General features: G+C 34.4%; 1 protein-coding gene across 1 annotated transcript; it reads right to left on the reverse strand.

Annotated features, from left to right (window-relative positions):
* Positions 1-6,596: 6,596 nt before the first annotated feature.
* Positions 6,597-7,332, reverse strand: LOC148780155 (uncharacterized). The gene has a single exon (XM_088848772.1). It carries the CDS (start codon positions 7,163-7,165, stop codon positions 6,911-6,913), a length of 255 nt encoding a protein of 84 aa, XP_088704898.1. The 5' UTR covers positions 7,166-7,332; the 3' UTR covers positions 6,597-6,910.
* Positions 7,333-20,461: the final 13,129 nt, after the last annotated feature.

A 20,461-nucleotide genomic window follows, 5' to 3' on the forward strand; every position in this document is an offset into this window, starting at 1 on the left:
GGAGACCTGTTAACTAGGAAATAAGTTGTATGAACTGCTTTTTGCCCAGGAACATTGCAATATTCAGCAATGCTCAACACACACTAGCACGCTCCATAATAGTACAATTCATCCTCTCAAGAACTCCATTTTGCTGAGGTATCCCCGGAATTCTCAACTGCCTAAAAATACCATGCTTACTATAAAAGTTATTAAATTTACGAAAATAAAATCCTCCCTCATTGTTAGCTCTTAGGCACTTAATGCTCTTTTGCCTTTCTGATTTTCTACTAGGGCATTAAACTTCTTGAAATAATTGAAAGGCATCTAATTTCTTTCCCAATATATAAATCCAAATTTTTCTTAAAAATACCAATAAAATTGATAAATATGTAGCACCCTTTTAGAGACAACATGCGATTCCTATATATTTGAGTGAATCAATTCCAAAATATCCTTACTTGTAGTGGTGGATAAAACAAATTATAAGCGATTTTGTTATCCAAATACGAATGACTCACAAAAATTTAAATTAAGAGATTTTGAACCTGGGAGGAGGTATTTATTGCGAAGTACGTTGAGTCCGAACATATCAATGTGGCCCACACGCATGCTATGTTATGACGAACTTCACTTATGCAATATCGGCCTATTCATATCTCCAACAAGTTCTTAAAAATTTCTTATTAACTGTCCTTTTGCTCCACTAGTGCTTCATTTGAAAATTTCAAATATCTATTATGACCCGTAAACTCGCAACCTTACTCATCAAAAGTTTCGAAGGATAAGATATTCTTTCTGAGCCTTAAAATATGTGTGACACATGAGATTGTGCATGCTACTCCATTGAACATCTAGATTCATAGATCTTCAATTCCCACCATTTTACACGAGTCATTATTTTTCATGTAAACAATGCCTACATCACATGGTTGGCATTTATAAAACCAATCCTTATAAAAAGTCATATGAAAAGATGCACTTAAATCAAGTAACAAAACCTCTTCCTTTTCCAGAAACAAAACTTCTCCATCTTCATAAAACTTAACTTTTTATACTAGATTTTCTTGAGAGATTACAACCAGATTAGGAGCATCCTAGTTTTGCTTTTGTGCCGTACAATATTTTTTTACATGCCCTAAGTTTCTACAACCCCAACACTCCACTTTCTTACGCCCTCAGGACTTGGATGAACCCTTTATGTAGGTCTCTCCATTGATCTACCCTATGCTATAAAAACATTCCCAGATGACTTCTGACCAAAATATTTGCCTAGAGTCCTTTGCAAAAGTGTTGAAAAAGCATAATCAAATTCAAGAGACTCCGCTACTGAGATTCATGATCAACACATCCTATAATTATGGCATATAACAAAGTAATATGATTGTTTTATCTTCTCAATTTTCACGCCATAAACTTGCTTATTAAGGCGTTAAACTCATTGAAGTGCCCTGGTAAAAAAAGCATTGTCTTTCATTTTGAAATTATAAAGTTGTCAACAAAGAAGAATTTTACTAGGAAGGGACTTACCTTCATAAGTAGTTTTCCAACCTGTCCTATAAATCTTTTGCCCATTAATAGATGAGATGTTGAATAAAGTAGATTCCTCCAAGGCTAGAAAAATATCTGCCTTGGTCAACGGATACCTCTCATCAAACTCCTATTTATCTATTTTTGCAGGTTTCTTTTTTCTTTCATTTAAAATTGTTACACAACCATCTTTCACCAACATCACATGCATCTTCAACTTTCAAGTTGAGAAATTCAAACCATCAAATTTTGGGATTTCATATTTGGTTGAACTTCAACTATCTTTAAAGATTTGCAATCTACCACAAACCTTGTGCCTAACAAGAATCTCAAACCCTATTGCTTTAATACTAATTATAGAACATAAAAACCAAGGTTTGGGAAAAAATAAAGGGAAAAAAATCAATGTAGCAAATCTAAGGAGTGAAGCATAAAGATCTACATAGTTTGGCAATTGCCTACGTTCACAAGGCAACAAACTTCTCTTCCACTATTTAAAAAAATGCCATGTAAGCATATATAATACAAAAGTTCTCAAGCTCTCTTATAAGTCCTAAAACAAGGTTTTTCTATGTCTACAACACCTACCTAAAGAATTACAAGAACTCATCCTTTCCTCTCTCTTTCTTCATACATATTTTTTTCTCTCTACAAATATATTTTCATAAACAAAAGCCAAGACGCAACCCACTGGAGATCCACCTATCTATTCTCTTTATTTTAGGAGAGAGTTTATCTCATGTAGACTCCATGGCCATCCAAACTCAAATTCACAATCCCTAAAGTAGGATCTCATAAATCTAGGGAATATAGTTTTTTATCAAATATGTTAGGTTTCTTGAAATAGGGAAACATGCATTCACACCAAATTGGTAAGTATGTGAATATAGAGATGTATTCGATGCTTTTGATTGGATTCTCTTTGTTAAGTTCATATAAACTTTGTTTTCTTTCTATGACAGAATATGAAAAAGTTTCAATTCCCAAATAGACCTACTCGCTTAATAGTGAAGTCAAATTCACTTGTGAACATAACTAAAAAATATTTGTCCATATCAGTTCATTCTTAAAGACTGACTTTGAACATCCTTCTATTCCATTTAAGAGATGACATATTTAGGGTTTCAAAAGCTCAAAGGAATTTGTTTCCTCATAAGGTGAATCAAAGATGGCATGAAAAATTTTAGACAAAAAAAGTAATCAAATATGGCATGAAGATATTTATAAAAAATGGATAAGTGTAACTAGGTTTCTTGGGGGCTTAGACCACTTATTTTGGTACTTCGGCTAGACCACAAAGTCTTGTACTATGATTCATGTTACTTGTTAGTATGTTTTTCAAAAAAACATACTGGATATAATTTCAAAATACTGAAAGTGTAACTTTATATTATTATAGTTAGTAAAGTAGTGGATTTTTAGTCTTACACTAAAAATAAAGGAAAGGTCCCTTCATTTTTATTGCAAATCTGTTAACCATTTTACTGACCAATTAGCGTCGCTTATAATAGTTGAAATCATGTGATGTCGTATCTTATGCATCGCAAGAGCACATATGCTATTGCATGCCAGGTGTTGTATCATGCTTGACTAGCATTCTTTCGCATGCTCGTCAACCAATGTGATGTTGCAAAAGTTTCATATTTCTTGTAATATGGCATGCAATCGAGATTCGAGACGCAAATAAATTTCTATGAGATGATTATTTTTAATCGTTGTGAATATATTAAACTACTTACATAAACAATTATAATTGATCCATGATTTATATGATTATTAAATAGTCAAGTGGCATGTTTGTTCAAAATGCCATGAAATGTACTGTACAAAGCATCAAAAAGTCAAAATCCATAACTTGAAGAGGCACTTTCTCCATAAAATAAACTTAGAATCCCACTTTCTATACAAATAATTTTGCACACCATGGCTCTCTTTTATTCACTTTATCTCAAAAAAGAAAGATGAGTCTGGTGCTTTGTGATCTTTTATTTACTTTATTTTTGTTGCAAAGTCACATGTTGCTTGGAATGTGACCCACAATCGAGAGGCAAATAATTGTTTGTGAGACAATTACTTTTTAATCGTTGTTGACTACTGTCAAATGACTTACATAAACAATTATAATAGAAAAATGATTTACATGATTACTAAAGAATCAATAGGCATGTTGGTTTTAAATCACATGAAATGAACAATTACATGGCATCAAATTCACAATCCATAACTTGCAAGGATACTTTCTTTGTAAATCATATTTGAATCCCACTTTTTATACACATGATCTTACACATGATTACTCACTTCAATTTAATTTATTTCTATAGCAAAAAGAGGACTCTGGTGCTTTGTAATCTTGCTGCTCTTGTGCATTAAACATGCAAGATAAAGTTTTCATCTTCTGTCTTGAGGTATCTTGAGGATAAATTTACTTGAAGGGCCTTATTTACACTGATTTTCATCAGTAAGAAGTAAAATATTATCATGAAATAGTACATTGACATGAACAAGAAGATCTCTCTTCAAATTTTTTTTTTAAGTACAAGATCTCTTTTCACTAATTTTCAAATTCAAAGAGCAAGTTGATTTTTTTACTAGCCCCATTTCCTCCCACGCCTATCATGTCTAACAATTGATTTATGCACTTCCAACCCAGCGTTCACTTAGATCGCCCAAACCCATGCTCGGGCCATCCATTGTTGAAATGTAATGCCTGGTGGTTGTCTCATTCGGCCCCATGAGCAGGTAAACTAGGGGTGGCAACCGGGTTGGGTCGACCAGCCAGGTTTGGGTCCAGATTTATTTTTTGGCCTTGGGTTTGGTCTGGGTCCATTGGGTCCAGGTCCGACATGGACCTTATAGGGTTGGGTCAAGTGGACCCGATCCGACCCGACCTAGCATAAAGTATATACTAATTAGGGAAAGCTTTCTATGTTCCCCCTACAACATAGAAGTTCTAGCCTGCCCCTATCATCAAGCCGTCCATTTGTTTATCAAGAGAGTCACTCACCGTTTGATCTTAGATCCGACGTCTCAAAGTATTTTATTTTTAGTTTTTTTAATACACTTTTTGTGAATATTAAATTTGGTACGTGCCATCTTCTCATTAGGGCTCACTTATAAAAAATTTTAACAACAATTTTTCATTAAAAAAATGACCAAAATACCCCTTAAAAATTTCAAGGGTATTTTGGTCATTTTATTTTATTGAAAATATTTTTTTTATATTTTTCGTTTGTGCGAGTTTAATAGAGGAATAAACGTTCAAAATTTGATGTCAAAAAAATTTATAGAAAAAAAATTAAAAATAAAATAGTATAGAGACGTGACATTAGGATTGGGGCAATCTTAGCCCTCCATTAAAAAATGGATGGTTAGATATAAGGGAGGATAAAATTTCTATGTTGTAAAAGGAAACATAGAAAGTATTCCCTACTAAATAATATATATATTTATATATATTTTTAATTTCTAAACCAGGATTCAAGTACAATTAGGTTAAATCCAGGTCTGCTTCCAAGGGGGACCTAGTCAGTGTGGGTCCATGTCGGGGTTCGACTCGACCCATTGCCAAGCCTAAGATAAACCACCCAATCAATTGGGACTTGTCAAGTAACCAATGATTCAAGCAAAGTAGCTTTGTTCTCAAAATTCCATGCGTTGTTGGAGCCATAGAAATGAATGATCCAGTCTTCAACAGAATTTTGATTGGATTGGATGCATTGCACACCCCCAAATCATTTTCTTTAACTAATTGATCTTAAGATGCCATGGAGATGATTTGAGCGTTTTTGCGTCCAATAAATCCCTGTAACAACGTGATGGACCCACCTTATAATTTGGTGCAGAGGAGCCACCTAATACTTTTCGTATTGGCAATGGACATCGTAATAATCCATTTGGTCTAAGAACATTTAATGTTTTTTTTTTTTTTTTTCTTTTGAGTCAACGAGGGAGAGGCCCTCTACTTTTTCTATTGGCAAAGAACATTGTAATAATCCATTTGGTCTAGGAACCCTTGGTGTTTTTTTTTTCTTTTTTAAGTCAATGCGGGATAGAGCTTTATAAGAATTGAGCCTCGGACATAGCATTCCAAATCATCAAACGTTAATCAATTAAGCCCGAGCGCTTTTTCCTAAGCCTTGATGGTTTTCTTATTGGCAAAATATACTACTATAGTTGTATATTTTGCTTCGATTGGGCTAATAGTTTACCTCTTGGCAAAGTATACTAGTGTATTTGGCAAGATACATAGGCCCTGACCTACCTAGGCTGTAGAGGCCTAGCCTGATGAAATCGGGCTAAGCCAAATACAATTCTATAAAATAGAATAATAATAATAAAAAAAACGGCCAGCTTAGACCAGCCCAATCGCGGCCCAAGCCTAGGCTAGGCCATGTCTTGTGAGCCATTTTTCGGCTTAGGGCATTTCTTGTGCTCTAAGCCCTAATTTTTTAATCATTTTCAAGCTTAAGGGCACTTTTTGTGCCCTAGGTTTTAATTATTTATGGCCGAGCCATTTCCCGGGCCTAGTTCACTTCTTGTGCCCTAGGTCCTACCATTTTTAATTAGCCGAAGGGGCTTCGGTTTCCAACAATTCCCATTCGAGTTTGACCTTTCCATTCTTTGACAATTTCAATGCAAACTTTCTTCCCTCAAAATTCCACCATTTCGGTTACCCGACTCTTTTTTCTTCATCAATATATATTTTTTCTTCATCAATATATATTGCTATACGTAATTTTGAATTATTCCTGATCATATTTTTTTGATTATCTTTTGTTTTTTTCTTTTCTTTTCTTTCTTTCCCTTTCTCGGGTTGCTTTAATCGATTGCATAAATCTGGGCCAAAATTTCCTAAAAATACTGCAAATGCTGCAACAATTCTGATCAGTTAAAATTGAATCTCCCAAAGTTTAAGGTGCTCTTATTCCACATCTCTAAACTCCCTAGCAAAGCTAGAGAGAGGGAAAAACATTTAATATAAATTATGTAAACAGAACCAGAAAAGGATAAAGAAAACAAGAGTCTCTCACAGAACAGAGAAACAAGTAGCTTAAAGAGAACCAGAAATTTCACATAACAGGGCAATCAAAAGAGAGAGAAATGATCATGTATATGAAAAACAAAACAATCAGATGAGGGAGAACCACCCATTTACACACAAAAAACAAAAGTCCAATATTCTCTATCATGTGAAAGGATGATGATCCATGAAACGATCAAAAGAGAGAGAAATGACCATGTATATGAAAACCAAAAACAAAGCAATCAAAAAGAAAAACACCCATTTACTTAAAAAAAAAAAAAAAATCCAATGATCTGTGTCATGTGAAAAGAGGATGATGCATGAAACAAGGGATAAACAAATGAGTGAGGAAATGGGGTGGCCCAAAACTCCACACTATTTATTGGGGCTGCTGGTTTTGCTACAGCGATCTTTGATCCATTGAATACCAGAAGCGGTGCCCTCTTTCACCTTCTTCGCACCCGCAGAGGCCACAGTCTTGCTCTTCTCCAACCCGTTTCCAACCTTCTTCTTCGCATCAGTTGATGAAAACCAGGAGCCACCCTTCTTCTTCTTATCTTTCTTTTCTTGAGTTGGGTCCGGATTGCTGTGATCCCACTGATCAGCCCATGTTATCTCTTCCTTTGCCATGGCCACAAAACAAGATTGGTTTCTCTCACTAAAAATCAAAGAAGAATGCAACCCAAGAGAGAGGTTTCGGATGGTTTTCTCGCACTAAAAATCCCCAAGGAGAAGGGCTTCAGGATGGTCTATTTGAGAGGAGATTTTGCAGAGAAACTGTCTAGGTACAAAGAAACAGCTGCAGACGGTACAAGAACAAGAATAAATAGAGAGAGAAAATAAATGTCCAAAAAAAAGTAGAGAATAAATAGAGAGAGAAAATAAATGTCCAAAAAAAGTAGAGAGAGAAAGATGCTTAACAAAGCGTGTTTTAGTCTATTTTAACATTGGTCGGCGTTTAAAGGGTGCCCATCCACCGAACTTTCTAGAATAATCTTTTCAAAGATTCGAGGGTCGCCCCGCCTGGCCCGATCTGCCTAGCCCTAAAAATGTAGGGCCGAGTCTGGGAATAATGGCCCGAGGGACGGGCTGGGCTAAGCTGAGACAGGGCCGGCTTGGATTCAGCGACTGGCCCGGCCCGGGCAGGATTCAATTTGGCCCTGCTCTTATATTTTTGTTGTTTTTGTTTTATTTTTCTTTAGTTTTACCTCACGTGGCTTAGCTTGGCCTTGATAGGGCCAAAGCCAACACTTAGGGGAATAGGTTGGGGTAGGGCAGGCCCACCCCAATTTATAGGGTCTCATGGGACCTTATAAACCTCAAAAAAAAGGGATAAGGGTTCTATAAGGTGCCTACCTTATACTTAATGGGTGTGTTTGATAACAAGAACTTAGTGGGAGGAAGAAGGAACATCCCTATTAGTGTACGTACAAGTTCCGTGCTCGATGCACAAAACTTAGACAGTAAAGAAGTTTCCTTTTAGAACTTTCTTATTCCCTTGTGCATGAGGGAAAAAGTTTTCTAGAATATAATAGGAAAAAAGTTCTCTAAAATATAATAGATCTTAAAATAGAAATTTGGTTCCTCAAACCGTATTATGCCTCCCTCCTTATATTTATATTTATATTGTTAATTTATATTTTATTTATATTATATTATATTATATCATATCATACAAATAAATATTAATAAAATAATTTATGATATTATATATTATATATAATATATTTATTTAAATTATTATAATTATACATTTTATATATATATATATATATATATATATATATATATATATATATATATATATATATATATATATATATATATATATATTACAATATTTTTATGTAATATGATGTATTTTATTATATATCAATGAAATAAATATAAAATACATTATATTATATGCTATAGTACGTTATAGATATCATATATTTATATTAAAATTATTAATATATTTAAATAATAATGACTTTATGTTCCAACAGGTTGTCAAATACAGGTACGTAGAATTTCTTTAACATTCCTTAACATCCCAGCAAGTTGTCAAACATATACACTCAAAACTTCCTTAAATAATTTCCTTTTTCTTGGCCAAAAAAAACTTCCAATTTCTAGGGAACATTTACCTTCTATTTATCAAAAGATGTATCTTTAAATTTTATCAGAAGATGTAGTTCCGGTGTTTATAACCTTATGATAAATTAAATTTTTATATTCAACCCTAATTATTAAATTTAAAATGTTAAACATAGTGCCGATTGAGTAGATCTATAAACACTTTATAATCTTGAAAATAGATGGTCCAAATAACATGTTATAAGATGAACTACTGCTTTTTTTACTTGAAATTTTTTTTCCCTTTATACCGTAAATCTCGAGGTCCAAATGACCAATAAAAAATGTTTTCACCTTCAAAACAGTCTTTTCTACTAAATGTTTTAGGTGCACCTTAAATTTATATAGTATAACGTTGCAACCTTATATAAAATTTTCCCTTATACATGTCTCACAGATAAATAATGTCCTAGTCTATACTACATTATTAAGCCAAAGTTGAGAGGTGGACACATGTGGCGAAAATAAGAACGGTCCCTAATTGTATAGAGGTTGTAGGACACATTCATAGCTCTAAGGGAAGAGAGAAAGAAATAGCTCAATCTTCTAAAATAAGAAAGAGTAAAAGAGGGAAGGGAGAGAGAGTACATATAAATTTGATAGGGAAAGAAAGAGAGAGTGATATCCTAACTTATCATATTAAATCCTTATCTGAACATAGCATATCTTCTAAAATAAGGAAGAGAGAAATATTACCTATACTTTAGGAGAAGAAAGGGAATAAAGAGAAAAAGTACACATAAAATTTAGGGAGAAGGGAGAGAGTAATGTCCTAACTTATCATATTATATCATTATTTATCTGAAGATTCTGAACATAGCATGTCTTCTAAAATAGGGAAGAGTGAGAGAGGGGAGAGAGAGAGAGTACGTATAAGAGATAGAAAGTACATATTAGATAGATAGGTGTATGCATATTTTAGGGAAAGAGAAAACAATCTATATCTTACCTATATCTTAAAATTTATACTTACTATTTTATCACCTAAAATATCTCTCTCATGCTCAATCTTCTAAAATAGTAAAGAGTGAGAGATGGAAGAGAGTCTCATGCTCAATCTTCTAAAATAGTAAAGAGTGAGAGACGGAAGAGAGTCTCATGCTCAATCTTCTAAAATAGTAAAGAGTGAGAGACGGAAGAGAGTCTCATGCTCAATCTTCTAAAATAGTAAAGAGTGAGAGACGGAAGAGAGAGTATCTATACTTTAGGGGAAGAAAGGGAAGAGAAAGAGAGAGTACACATAAATTGTAGGGGGAAAAGAGAAAGAGTAATTTCCTAACTTCTCATATTAAATCCATATCTGAACATAGCATATATTTTAAAATAGGGAAGAGTAAGAGAGGGAAGAGAGAGAGTATGCATAAGACAGAGAGAAAGAGCGTATTAGAGGGAGATAGATAGGTGCACGTATATTTTAAGGAAAAGGAGCAATTTATATCTCACCTATATCTTCAAATCTATACCTACTATTTTTTTACCTAAAATATCTCTCTCATGCTAAGAGAGATTCTATATTATATATCCTAATTAGGTTTAGAAGTCATATATTCACGTGCCCCTCTCAACCTCTCAAAATAAGTACGTTATTTTTTATTTTTTATGCTATAAGGTGTGATTCGTTCTCTCTCTCTCCCTGTTTATGTGTGTATTGCTGGGTTCATGTGGCCTTTAAAGGCCTTATGAGTGCTTGTAAAATGAAATGATATAGTGGAACATAAACTCAGTGGGAGTGTGATCCCTCGTGGGTCATACTAAACAAACGATGGTTGCAGATACCGGACTGTGCTTGACGATCTAGGGCGGTCGGTTGGAAAAAACCCATGTTACCTGAGCATAAAAGACAAACCGAAAAGGGTTCTAATGAGTTAACCTTTGATGAGGTTGGAGCATTTGCCCGGATGAGTGAGCCGAGGGACTGTGTGACCCTTACGTGTGATGGTGGCTTATAGAGATAGGGCCAAAACCTCATCCATGTGTCATCACATGGCGTGCATATCGATAGATCGTTCGGAAAAGCCAGAAATCCATCTTTTAGGGTGAAGCGTATGAATGTGCGAGAGATACCCTTATGCGCCATAGAGCTGTGGTCGCATAATGTCTTGGTAACCTTGACTTTCTCTATGGGAGGACCTGAAATCCACAGACTGAGATTGCGATCTTTTGGCTTATTGACCGGACTTTGGTGACCCGCTAATGAGCCCATGTTTAGACTGTGGGTCATGGGAAACACTGGGTCGGTCTGATAAAACAAGTGTGGTCCGTAGTCCACAGTTGAAGGTAGAGTGCCCCATGATTGTTGATTCCTAAACCATATGGATCATTTTCTCATTAAATTAATTTAATTGTATTTGTTTTATGATGGAAATTATTTTAAGATTATTATTTGAATTTTTATGAACCTCTGGATATCTTATTTATAATTTTATATTTATAAAATTAAAGATATTGATTTTACAATTGTTTAAATATTCAAATAATATTCTAAAATCTTTTTATTAATTTTATATATATAAAAATATCATGAGGGCCCATTGTACAAATGGGTCCGCCATATTTTTAGAAGGTGGGGCCTATGAGTGCTTCCCTTGGGTGGCACGTCCCACCCTTATTCTCTTTCCTATTTTTTGGTGATATGACATGTGGCCATATGGTTGAAAGATATTGACTAAATATTGACTTGATATATCTTTAAAAGATTTTGTGGAAAGATTAAGTAGACTTGTGTTATTCTATGGTATGCACAATATTTTGATTAGATTTAATTTATTTAATTTCTATTGATGGAAAAAAAGTTTAGGAAAGGGGGATAATGGTTCGTGCACCTTCCATAATGTTGATGACCGATCTATGGACTGGATGACTCAGATATCTCACCCCACAAGTCACCCTTGAAAACCTCTTCTATGTTCAATATCACAACAAGAGGCAAGCCAGAGAAAACCCTAAGAAACCCTAATATTATTCGAAGCCTATAAAAATTGATTGTTTCTACCAAAAAATTTCTACACCTTATCTTTCTATTTCTCTCTCTTAAAAAAGTTTCTCTCTCTCATGTTTGATCTCTCTCTCCCATATTGTGAAAGAACCTAAAGGTTTAGGTTATGGAGTTCTTTTCTCTTCTGTCTCTCAAATATAGATTTATGGCTAAGGGTTTACCCAAAAAGAGAATTTATCTCTATCAAATTAGGTTGCTAAGAGAATTCACCTAGGGTTTGAGTTTGTGATCAAAGGGGTTCATGTTCCATTGGTGTGGCTTAGTCGAAATTTGCTTTCACGATTCGAGATTGAAGCTAAACTGTTGATCTCGCGCCATCGAAGGGTGGTGACTCGGTGTGGGGTGTAATAAACCCGATTGACACAATCTCCAGCACTCTTCCTTTTGTTTCTTGCAATCTTATATTTTATTCTCAAGCATGGTGCATAGTTGTTTCAATGGCATCAAGTGGTTAAGATTTTGGTTTTATTGTTATGTTGATTTTATTTTAAAATTTATCTTATTATAATAAAGACCACCTGTAAGTGATCTTTTGCCAAAAGAAAGGGGTGAAAAAAAAAAAAAATTGTATTCCCCGGTAAAAGATCACACATGTCTTTCTTTCATGTATATATGTTGGTTTGATTTGGGTGTTCCTCCGTTAATTTTGTGGTTTTGTTATATTGGTATAGTTTTGCTAAATTTAATTTTTTTTAAAATGCTTTTTGTTTTTGTATTTATGTGTTTGTTCATCTCAATTTATTTTTATTGTGATTAGAATATTTATTTTGTTTTTATTGTCATAACATATTTGCAGTTATAATTTTGGTTATTGACTGTATCAAATTATCATGATAACTGAATTATGATCTATTAGTTGCAAAAGAATTTTTTATTTTTTTTATTTTTTGGATTTATACGTGTTATTGTTATTATATTTCGAATTGTTAGAGTAATAAGAATTAACTATTTACATTTAGTTATTATCAGAGTAATAAGAGTTAACTTTGGAAATTTGGTTTCAAGCCATCCTGATTTTTCAGAAACCATCCTCATGATTGAGATTAAAATTTTCGCAATAAAAAACAGTAAGCATATCATAATCCAGTGTTATATCGTAATGACACACCATGGAGTCAACTACACTTCTTGACGACATATGGAGGAGAGCAAACATAGCTCCCAATGTAAATTCAGCTGGGTTCCCTTTCACCTTCCATCATCAAGAATAGCCATGTTTGTTCTTGGGTTGTAACATATACCACAGTCCCCCTCATCTCATCTCATCTCTCTTATGACAAAAATTAATTTACTATGTTTCCATAATGTCTCTCTTTATGGGTTGTAATTTACAGAGACAGAGACAGAGAGTTTATACGTTAAATTATTTGACAAAAAATAATTTTGCTGTGTTTTTCGAGATTTGCTAAGTAGAGAATTTAAAATACGTGAATATAAAATAATCTACTACTATTTTCATAAATTGAATATAATTCTATATGAATTATGTTCCATACGTGAATATAAAATAATCTACTTCTATTTTCATAAATTGAACATAATTCTATATGAATTATGTTCATATGGGGTACTCTCTATCTCTTATGGGTTGTAATTCAGTGGCCTCTGATAAAACAACACTCCATCTCTCAAAGATCCAGGTAGTGGTATCTACTCGAGCAGATTCATAAAATTTTCTGCAGATTCGATATACTAGAGGAGCTTATTGGACTATAGATTCAATGACAAATATTACATTTTTTTGGGTGATTATTTTTAGGAAAAAGTTTATTTAAAATTGCAACCTTAAAATGTAGAACTACGGATGCACCTCAAAAATCCACCGGAAAAGGTTATTTTAATGTTGAAAAATCTTGTGATTGATCATCTCGACATCGAGATGTATGATTATAAAAAATAAAAAGATTTTGAGTCCTAAAAATAGTGCATCTTACAACATATTATCTATACCGTCCATTTTCAAGATTTTCATATGTTTATCGATCTATTTGATTTTATTTTTTGGAATTTAAAATTTTATAATTAGATATAAAAATAGATTTTGAGATAATCCTAATAACATCTTATATCAAAATTATATATTATGATAAAATTTGAATGTGTACCTTAGTTGGATTGTTTAAGGTTGCAACCTTATGGAAACCGTACCCTTATTTTTATGCTTTTGTTGAGACTCTTAATGAAGGGTTGGAGAGAGAGATAATTGGGTTTGAGAGCATTAATGGATTCCTTTACAAAAGAGAGCGAGAGTTTGTTTCTTGTTTTTATGGTTTATTCTTTGACTAAAACGTAAGTCACATACTTGCATCAGTGAAGAGTCTCAGGTTTCTCTGAAAAGACTCAGCTTTCATTAAACATATGAATATACAGCCTTATTTTTTATAGACAAATTACAGAAGACAATAATAGAAATAGATCCTATACTATACCCAGACTTACCATAAATACAAAAAAATATTGCATCAACCCTTCTCAAATATATAGATTACAATATGCACCTTCCATTTAATTTGGTAGACAATATATACTTTCTTTTCACACTCCCCCTCAAACTCAAGATGCTATGAGAGAGAGAGCAGCTGGTTTTTTAGTTTCTTGTTACTATGATAATAACTAAATGGCCAAACTCCATCGTCATCCTCCCTCTCTGCAATTGTCCCTCTCTCAGTCTCTCGGAGACATAGTGCTCTCTTTGGATCTTGAATGTCTATCTCTATCTAATCACTCACCCCTATCTTTGGATTTTGAATGTCTATCTCTCTATATAATCGCCCACCCCTCAAAATCAGTTCTCTGTTGTTCACCATTGTAGGCTACAAAAAAAAAAAAGCTCATGTGAGGGTGGTAATGGACCCGACCAGAATCGGGACCCAACGCGTCGGGTTCGGGTCTAAAACTTGGACCCAAATACATTCGCGTCTGGGTCCGGGTCAAGGCAGACCAGACCCATTGCCACCCCTATTGGCAGTGGGTTAAAAAAGAGAATGACTAAAATGCCCTCCAATACTCTTCCTTGTATCCTAAATATCAGCGGGCGATGCTAGCACACTACCCCCACAAACACAAGAACACGGCAATTTTACTCAGAAGTAAGCAATGGGTCGGGTATGGATGGGGTCCGATTGGACTCGGACCTAGACCCAACCGGTCGTGTCCAATAATTGGACCCATACCCATACCTGTCGGGTTTATCCTGTCAGGTCCCGGGTCTATCCTGTCGGGTCTACCCTCACTATGAGTTTTTTTTGTTTTTCTTTTGCCCTTTTTTTACCATCATATGTCCGCATTATTGGCAAGAAGGTCACAACCACCCGCCATTAGATTTCAAGCCGTCTACTTTGTTATTTAATAGCTAACAAACCATCTAATTTTTCATTTAATTGTTAAAGGACACCGAGAGTCGTATTGTATACCACCCTTAATATACCCAAATGAATAGGGCTTAAAGTATTTTATCTCCAACGATTTATGGGTATGGGTTGGGTACGGGTCGGGACCAATCGGACCCGGACCTAGACTCGAATAGTGTTCGGGTCCAAGTTTTGGAACTGGACCGACCTGTCGGGTCCAAATGTTGGACCCATACCCGGACCCATGTCCGGTATACCGGGTGGGTCTGGGTCGGGTACGGGTCCATTGCCACCCTTACTCAGAAGCAGCGTTTTAAAAAACGCCGAGTCGAACCGGACTCGCCCGGTTCGACTCGGAAATAGTGAAAAAGGAACCGGATCGCCCAAAAAACGGAAATAGTCCGGTTCTAGAGAGAACCGGACGATTCTGTACAGTGAATCGCCGATTCACTGTACGGAATCGGCGAGTCCGAACAGTGAATCGGCGATTCCGTACGGAATTTATTTATTTATTTATTTTATTTTTTTTTTATTTTTTATTTTTTATTTTTTATTTTTTTTATTTTTTTTTGGTAATCCATGATAGATTTTTTTGTAATACTTGCTCGATTTTTTTGTAATCCATGATCGAATTTTTTTTGTTTTTTTGTAATCCATGATCGAATTTTTTGGTTTTTTGTAACCCATAATAGAATTTTTTGTAATCCATGATCGAAATGTTTGTTTTCTTTTCTTGTAATCCATGATTGATTTTTTTGTTTTTTTTTTTTTTTTTGTAACCCATGATAGAATTTTTTGTAATCCATGATCGAATGTTTTGTAATACATGATCGAAATGTTTGTTTTTTTTTTGTAATCCATGATCGAAATGTTTGTTTTTTTTTTTTTAATCCATGATTGAATTTTTTGTTTTTTGCTTTTTTTGTAACCCATGATAGAGTTTTTTGTAATCCATGATTGAATTTTTTGTAATCCATGATCAAACTATTTTTTTCTTTTTTTGTAATCCACGATTGAATTTTTTGTTTTTTTTGTTTGTTTTTTTTTGTAATCCATGATCGAATTTTATGTAATCCATGATCGAATTTTTTGTAATCCATGATCGAATTTTATGTAATCCATGATCGAATTTTATGTAATCCATGATTGAATTTTTTGAAAATTTGTGATTTTTTTTTGTTAATCCCTGATCGAATTTTTTTTTGTAATCCATGATAGAATTTTTTGAAAATTTGTGATTTTTTTTTAAATCCATGATCGATTTTTTTGAAAATTTGTTTTTTTTTTTTTTAATCCATATTATTCAAAGAGAAAACGAGAGAGATGATGATTCTGAGGCCACCCTATCCCAGCCATATTATTCACATATCGAGTCCCAACAGCAACAGTGTAGGGATGAGCACGAAATACTGTAAATTAAATGCTGAATGGCGGTTCATGCAGGGAAAGAACATATCAATATTCGCATATTCATTCCAAAATATGAAAATTCTTAATGGAGTACCCTCATTTTTTATTGAATTCCTAAAAACCAATATTTATGATGAATTTTAATAATTTTTTCGAATTTTTTTTAAGCTTTATTCTGACCGATTCACCCGATTCCCGATCCGGATCGCCGATTCGCCGATCCGGATCTGTTTTTTGGAAGCCCGATCCGGGTCACCGATCCGTTTTTTAAACCATTGCTCAGAAGTATGCAAAGGGACCATTTATTTTTACTACGAAGAGATCCGACCCTAATACTATAGGTATATGTGAGCATTCATAAATGTTGCCTATATGTTTGTTTCTTAGGAATTTCCAGTTATTACGTACAACAATAAGAAATGTATGTATATATGAGATTCATAAATGTTGTGCAATATTGTAAATGTTGCTAATAATATAGATATATGATGGCAAAAAAAATGGCAAAAAAAGAGGAGAAAGAAGCTCATAGTCATAGGGTGGCAATGGATCCGACCTGATCTGGGACCCGACAGGTAGACTCGACCTCGAGTCCAGGTATGGGTCCAAATTTTGGACTCGCAAGTTCGGGTCCGAGTCCAACACCTGGTGAAAGTTGGACAAGGTGATCTAGCACAATGTATATAGTTTTTAATTATATTTTTTTTTCTCATAGAAAACTTACAAAGATCCAAGTACAATAAAACTCATTTGAAATAAGCAAATAAATAAATAAAAGTGGTTCTCACTTCCTGCTACTAATTATAACTTTTTTATTTAACAAATAGGATTAACACAATACTTTTGAGAATAAGAAAGATATAAGAAATAAAATTCTACAACGCATAAAGTAAAAATGATAGAAGATTACCTCAATTGGGCTTAGTAGACCACCTCAATACCTTGTTCAACTTTCATTAGTATTAGGGTTTAGGTTTCTTGCTGCCATTAAGAAATTTTATTTTTTCTATTTGAGATTGTATTTGTTTTGGGAAAATAAAGATGACTGCACACACTTTTATCTCTGAAATTTTGAGGACCGAGAGGTACGATGGAACAAACTACTCTTTATGAAAACGCAAGATTGGCTATGTGCTTTATGAAGAGGGTTTGCATGAGATATTAACTCTGCACCATTCTCATCATCCTAGAAGCGATTCATCTCAAGCTACAACAGATGCATACGCTTCATGGAAGTATAAGAATATGATTGTTAGGCATATCTTATTTTGTTGCTCTATAAGCAAGAGGCAATTAAAACTGCAAAAGGCATGCACAAGAAGCATGAGAAAGAATATGCGGATGGTTCTCTTATGAGGCAATCAATCGTTATGAAAAAGTACAAGGAACTAAAAACGGTTAAAAGAGCAAAGATCTGGAAACATGTGCATACTTTTTGAGTTCGAGAGATGGAGGCTATTGGAACCAATGCAAGTAGTCATTCCCTTTCGTCACATCCTTCTCTGCCCCGAGAAATGGCCCGAGACTGGAGGAGCTCATCACATTGCTCAAAGGCGACCAAGAAAGAGGAACACGAGGAAAAGAGAGACTGAAACTTACTTCATATGAAGCTACATAGCAACACTCTCTTGCAAAACAGATAAACAAGAAGCATAGAAAGAACCAGAAATTTCACATACTCAGAGAAATCAAAAGACAGACAAATGATCATGTATATGAAAAACAAAAACAAAACAATCAAAAGAGAGAGAGAGAGAGAGCCCCCCATTTACAAAAAGAAAAAAAGAATTCAACATTCTATATCATGAGAAAAGTTGATGATCCATGAAACAAGGGGTAAACAAATGAGTGAGAAAATGGGGTGACCCAAAATTCCACTCTATTTATTAGGGTTGTTGGTTTTGCTGCAGCGATCTTTGATCCATTGAATACCAGAAACGGTGCCCTCTTTCGCCTTCTTCGCACCTGCAGAGGCCACAGTCTTGCTCTTCTCGAACCCATCTCCAACCTTCTTCTTCGCATCAGTTGATGAAAACCAGGAACCACCCTTCTTCTTCTCGTCTTTCTTTTCTTGAGTTGGGTCCGGATTGCTGTAATCCCACTGATCAGCCCATGTCATCTCTTCCCTTGCCATGGCCACAAACAAGATTGATTGGTTTCTCTCACTAAAAATCAAAGAGAAAAGCAACACAAGAGAGAGATATAGGCTTGTTTTCTCTCACTAAAAATCCCAAGAAACAGAGCTTCAGGATGGTTTATTTGAGAGGAGATTTTGCAGATGGCTTATTTGAGAGGAGATTTTGCAGAGAAAACTGTCCAGGTACACTGCAGACGTTGCAAGAACAAGAATAAATAGAGAGAGAAAATAAACGACCCAAAAAAGTGGAGAGAGAAAGATGCTCAAGAAAACGTGTTTCAGTGTGTATTCGCTGTCCCTTCCTTCCTCTCGCGTTGAAAAGAATCAAACCCCTCTTTTCTCACTTTCCAAGCAAGTCATGGGCCCTATGCTCTGTAGCTTCTTTCTCCTCCACCCAACTTCTAGAATAATCGTTGTAGGGTTGGTAAATGTTCTCGTGGCCCGGCCCGCTTAGCCCTTAAAAAGTAGGGGATGGGCTACAAAATATAGCCCCCGGCCCAGCCTTGCTCTTATTTTTTCATCCATCATTTTTGATTTGTTTTTCTTTACCTGACCCGAACTAGCTTGGCCGCTGAGGCCGGCTCTTAGGGGAATAGGTTGGGCTAGGCTAGGGCAAGCCCAGCCCACTATGTAGGTCCCCGGGCACAACATCTCATTTTGGATATAACCTCTACTCATCGATCTTAAAAAGAAGGGGTGTAAGGTTTCTATAAGGTGCATGTCTTATACTGTACAAACAATGTATTCTTTTAAAACTATGAGAATGTGTAGTTCTGATGTTGAAAATCTCATAATTGATTGAAAATTTATGTTTTTACTTTATTATTATATTAAAATTTTAAAAAATTGTGCAGTTGAACAGATCTATAAACATTTCATAATCTTGAAAATAGATGTCAAAATAACTTGTTATAAGATAAACTTAATATTTAGACTTGAAATTCTTTTTTATTTCTTTATACTTCGCATTAACTTAAAAACACTCTTTTCTATTAGATTTTTGAGATCCACCTAATTTTTATATCATAACATTACAACCTTATATAAACTTTCCCTTATGCATGTGTCGGAGATAAATAATGCCCTAGTCTATATAAAGATCATCAAATTTTAGACCTTTGAGAACTAAAAAAAAAATTCTAATTTTTACAAATATTCGGTATTATAAAGTGGTTTTCAAAATCTTGTATGGAAAAAGTCCTCGTGAGCATGACTTTTCCAAGGTGGCATATGCACAGTTTGCTCCTACGGAGCATGCTCTTTACGCTAATAGTCTTGTGCACTTCTAGAAATCGTTGAATCTGTAGAGCAATTGGCCATTCGGTTGGAAAAGAGAATGACTAAAATACCCTCTGTAGCCTTGAGATTTGCAGGACCATCACGATATTCTCGTGGACCTGAGCTAATGCCTTATGTCAGCGTGCATGCCAGCACACTACCCCGCCAATTTATTTGAAAAAGCGTACGAGACCGGTTCTCTATAATTATATATTTTTAATAGGGAAAATTTTGGCGCGTGCCCATTACATCACAACTACATATGAGTTATGAGCTTATAATTTAGATTCAATTTAGACTGATCGATCATGATCGTATTTTAATTTTTTTTTTTCTACAAATCTATATCATATAAAATTTTAAGCATTTGTTCTTCTCATCAAGACCCACCTAATAAAAATATTAAAAAATAGTTTGTAAAATATAAATTGCCCAAAATACTTTCAAAAGTATCAAAGGCATTTTGGTTAATTTATTTTTTACAAATAATTATTTTAAAATTTTTATTAGACTCTCTTATTTTTAAAGAATATACATCCAAAATTTGAAGTGATTTAGATTTATAGAGAAAACTAAAAATACGAAATGCAATCGTGATCATTAGATCGGCTCAGATTCAATCTAGACCGTTGGACTCA

The sequence above is a fragment of the Amborella trichopoda genome, chromosome 10 (genome assembly GCF_054954075.1).
Source record: "Amborella trichopoda isolate Santa Cruz 75 chromosome 10, AtrichopodaSantaCruz75HAP2 v2.0, whole genome shotgun sequence".
Taxonomy (NCBI): Eukaryota; Viridiplantae; Streptophyta; class Magnoliopsida; order Amborellales; family Amborellaceae; genus Amborella; species Amborella trichopoda.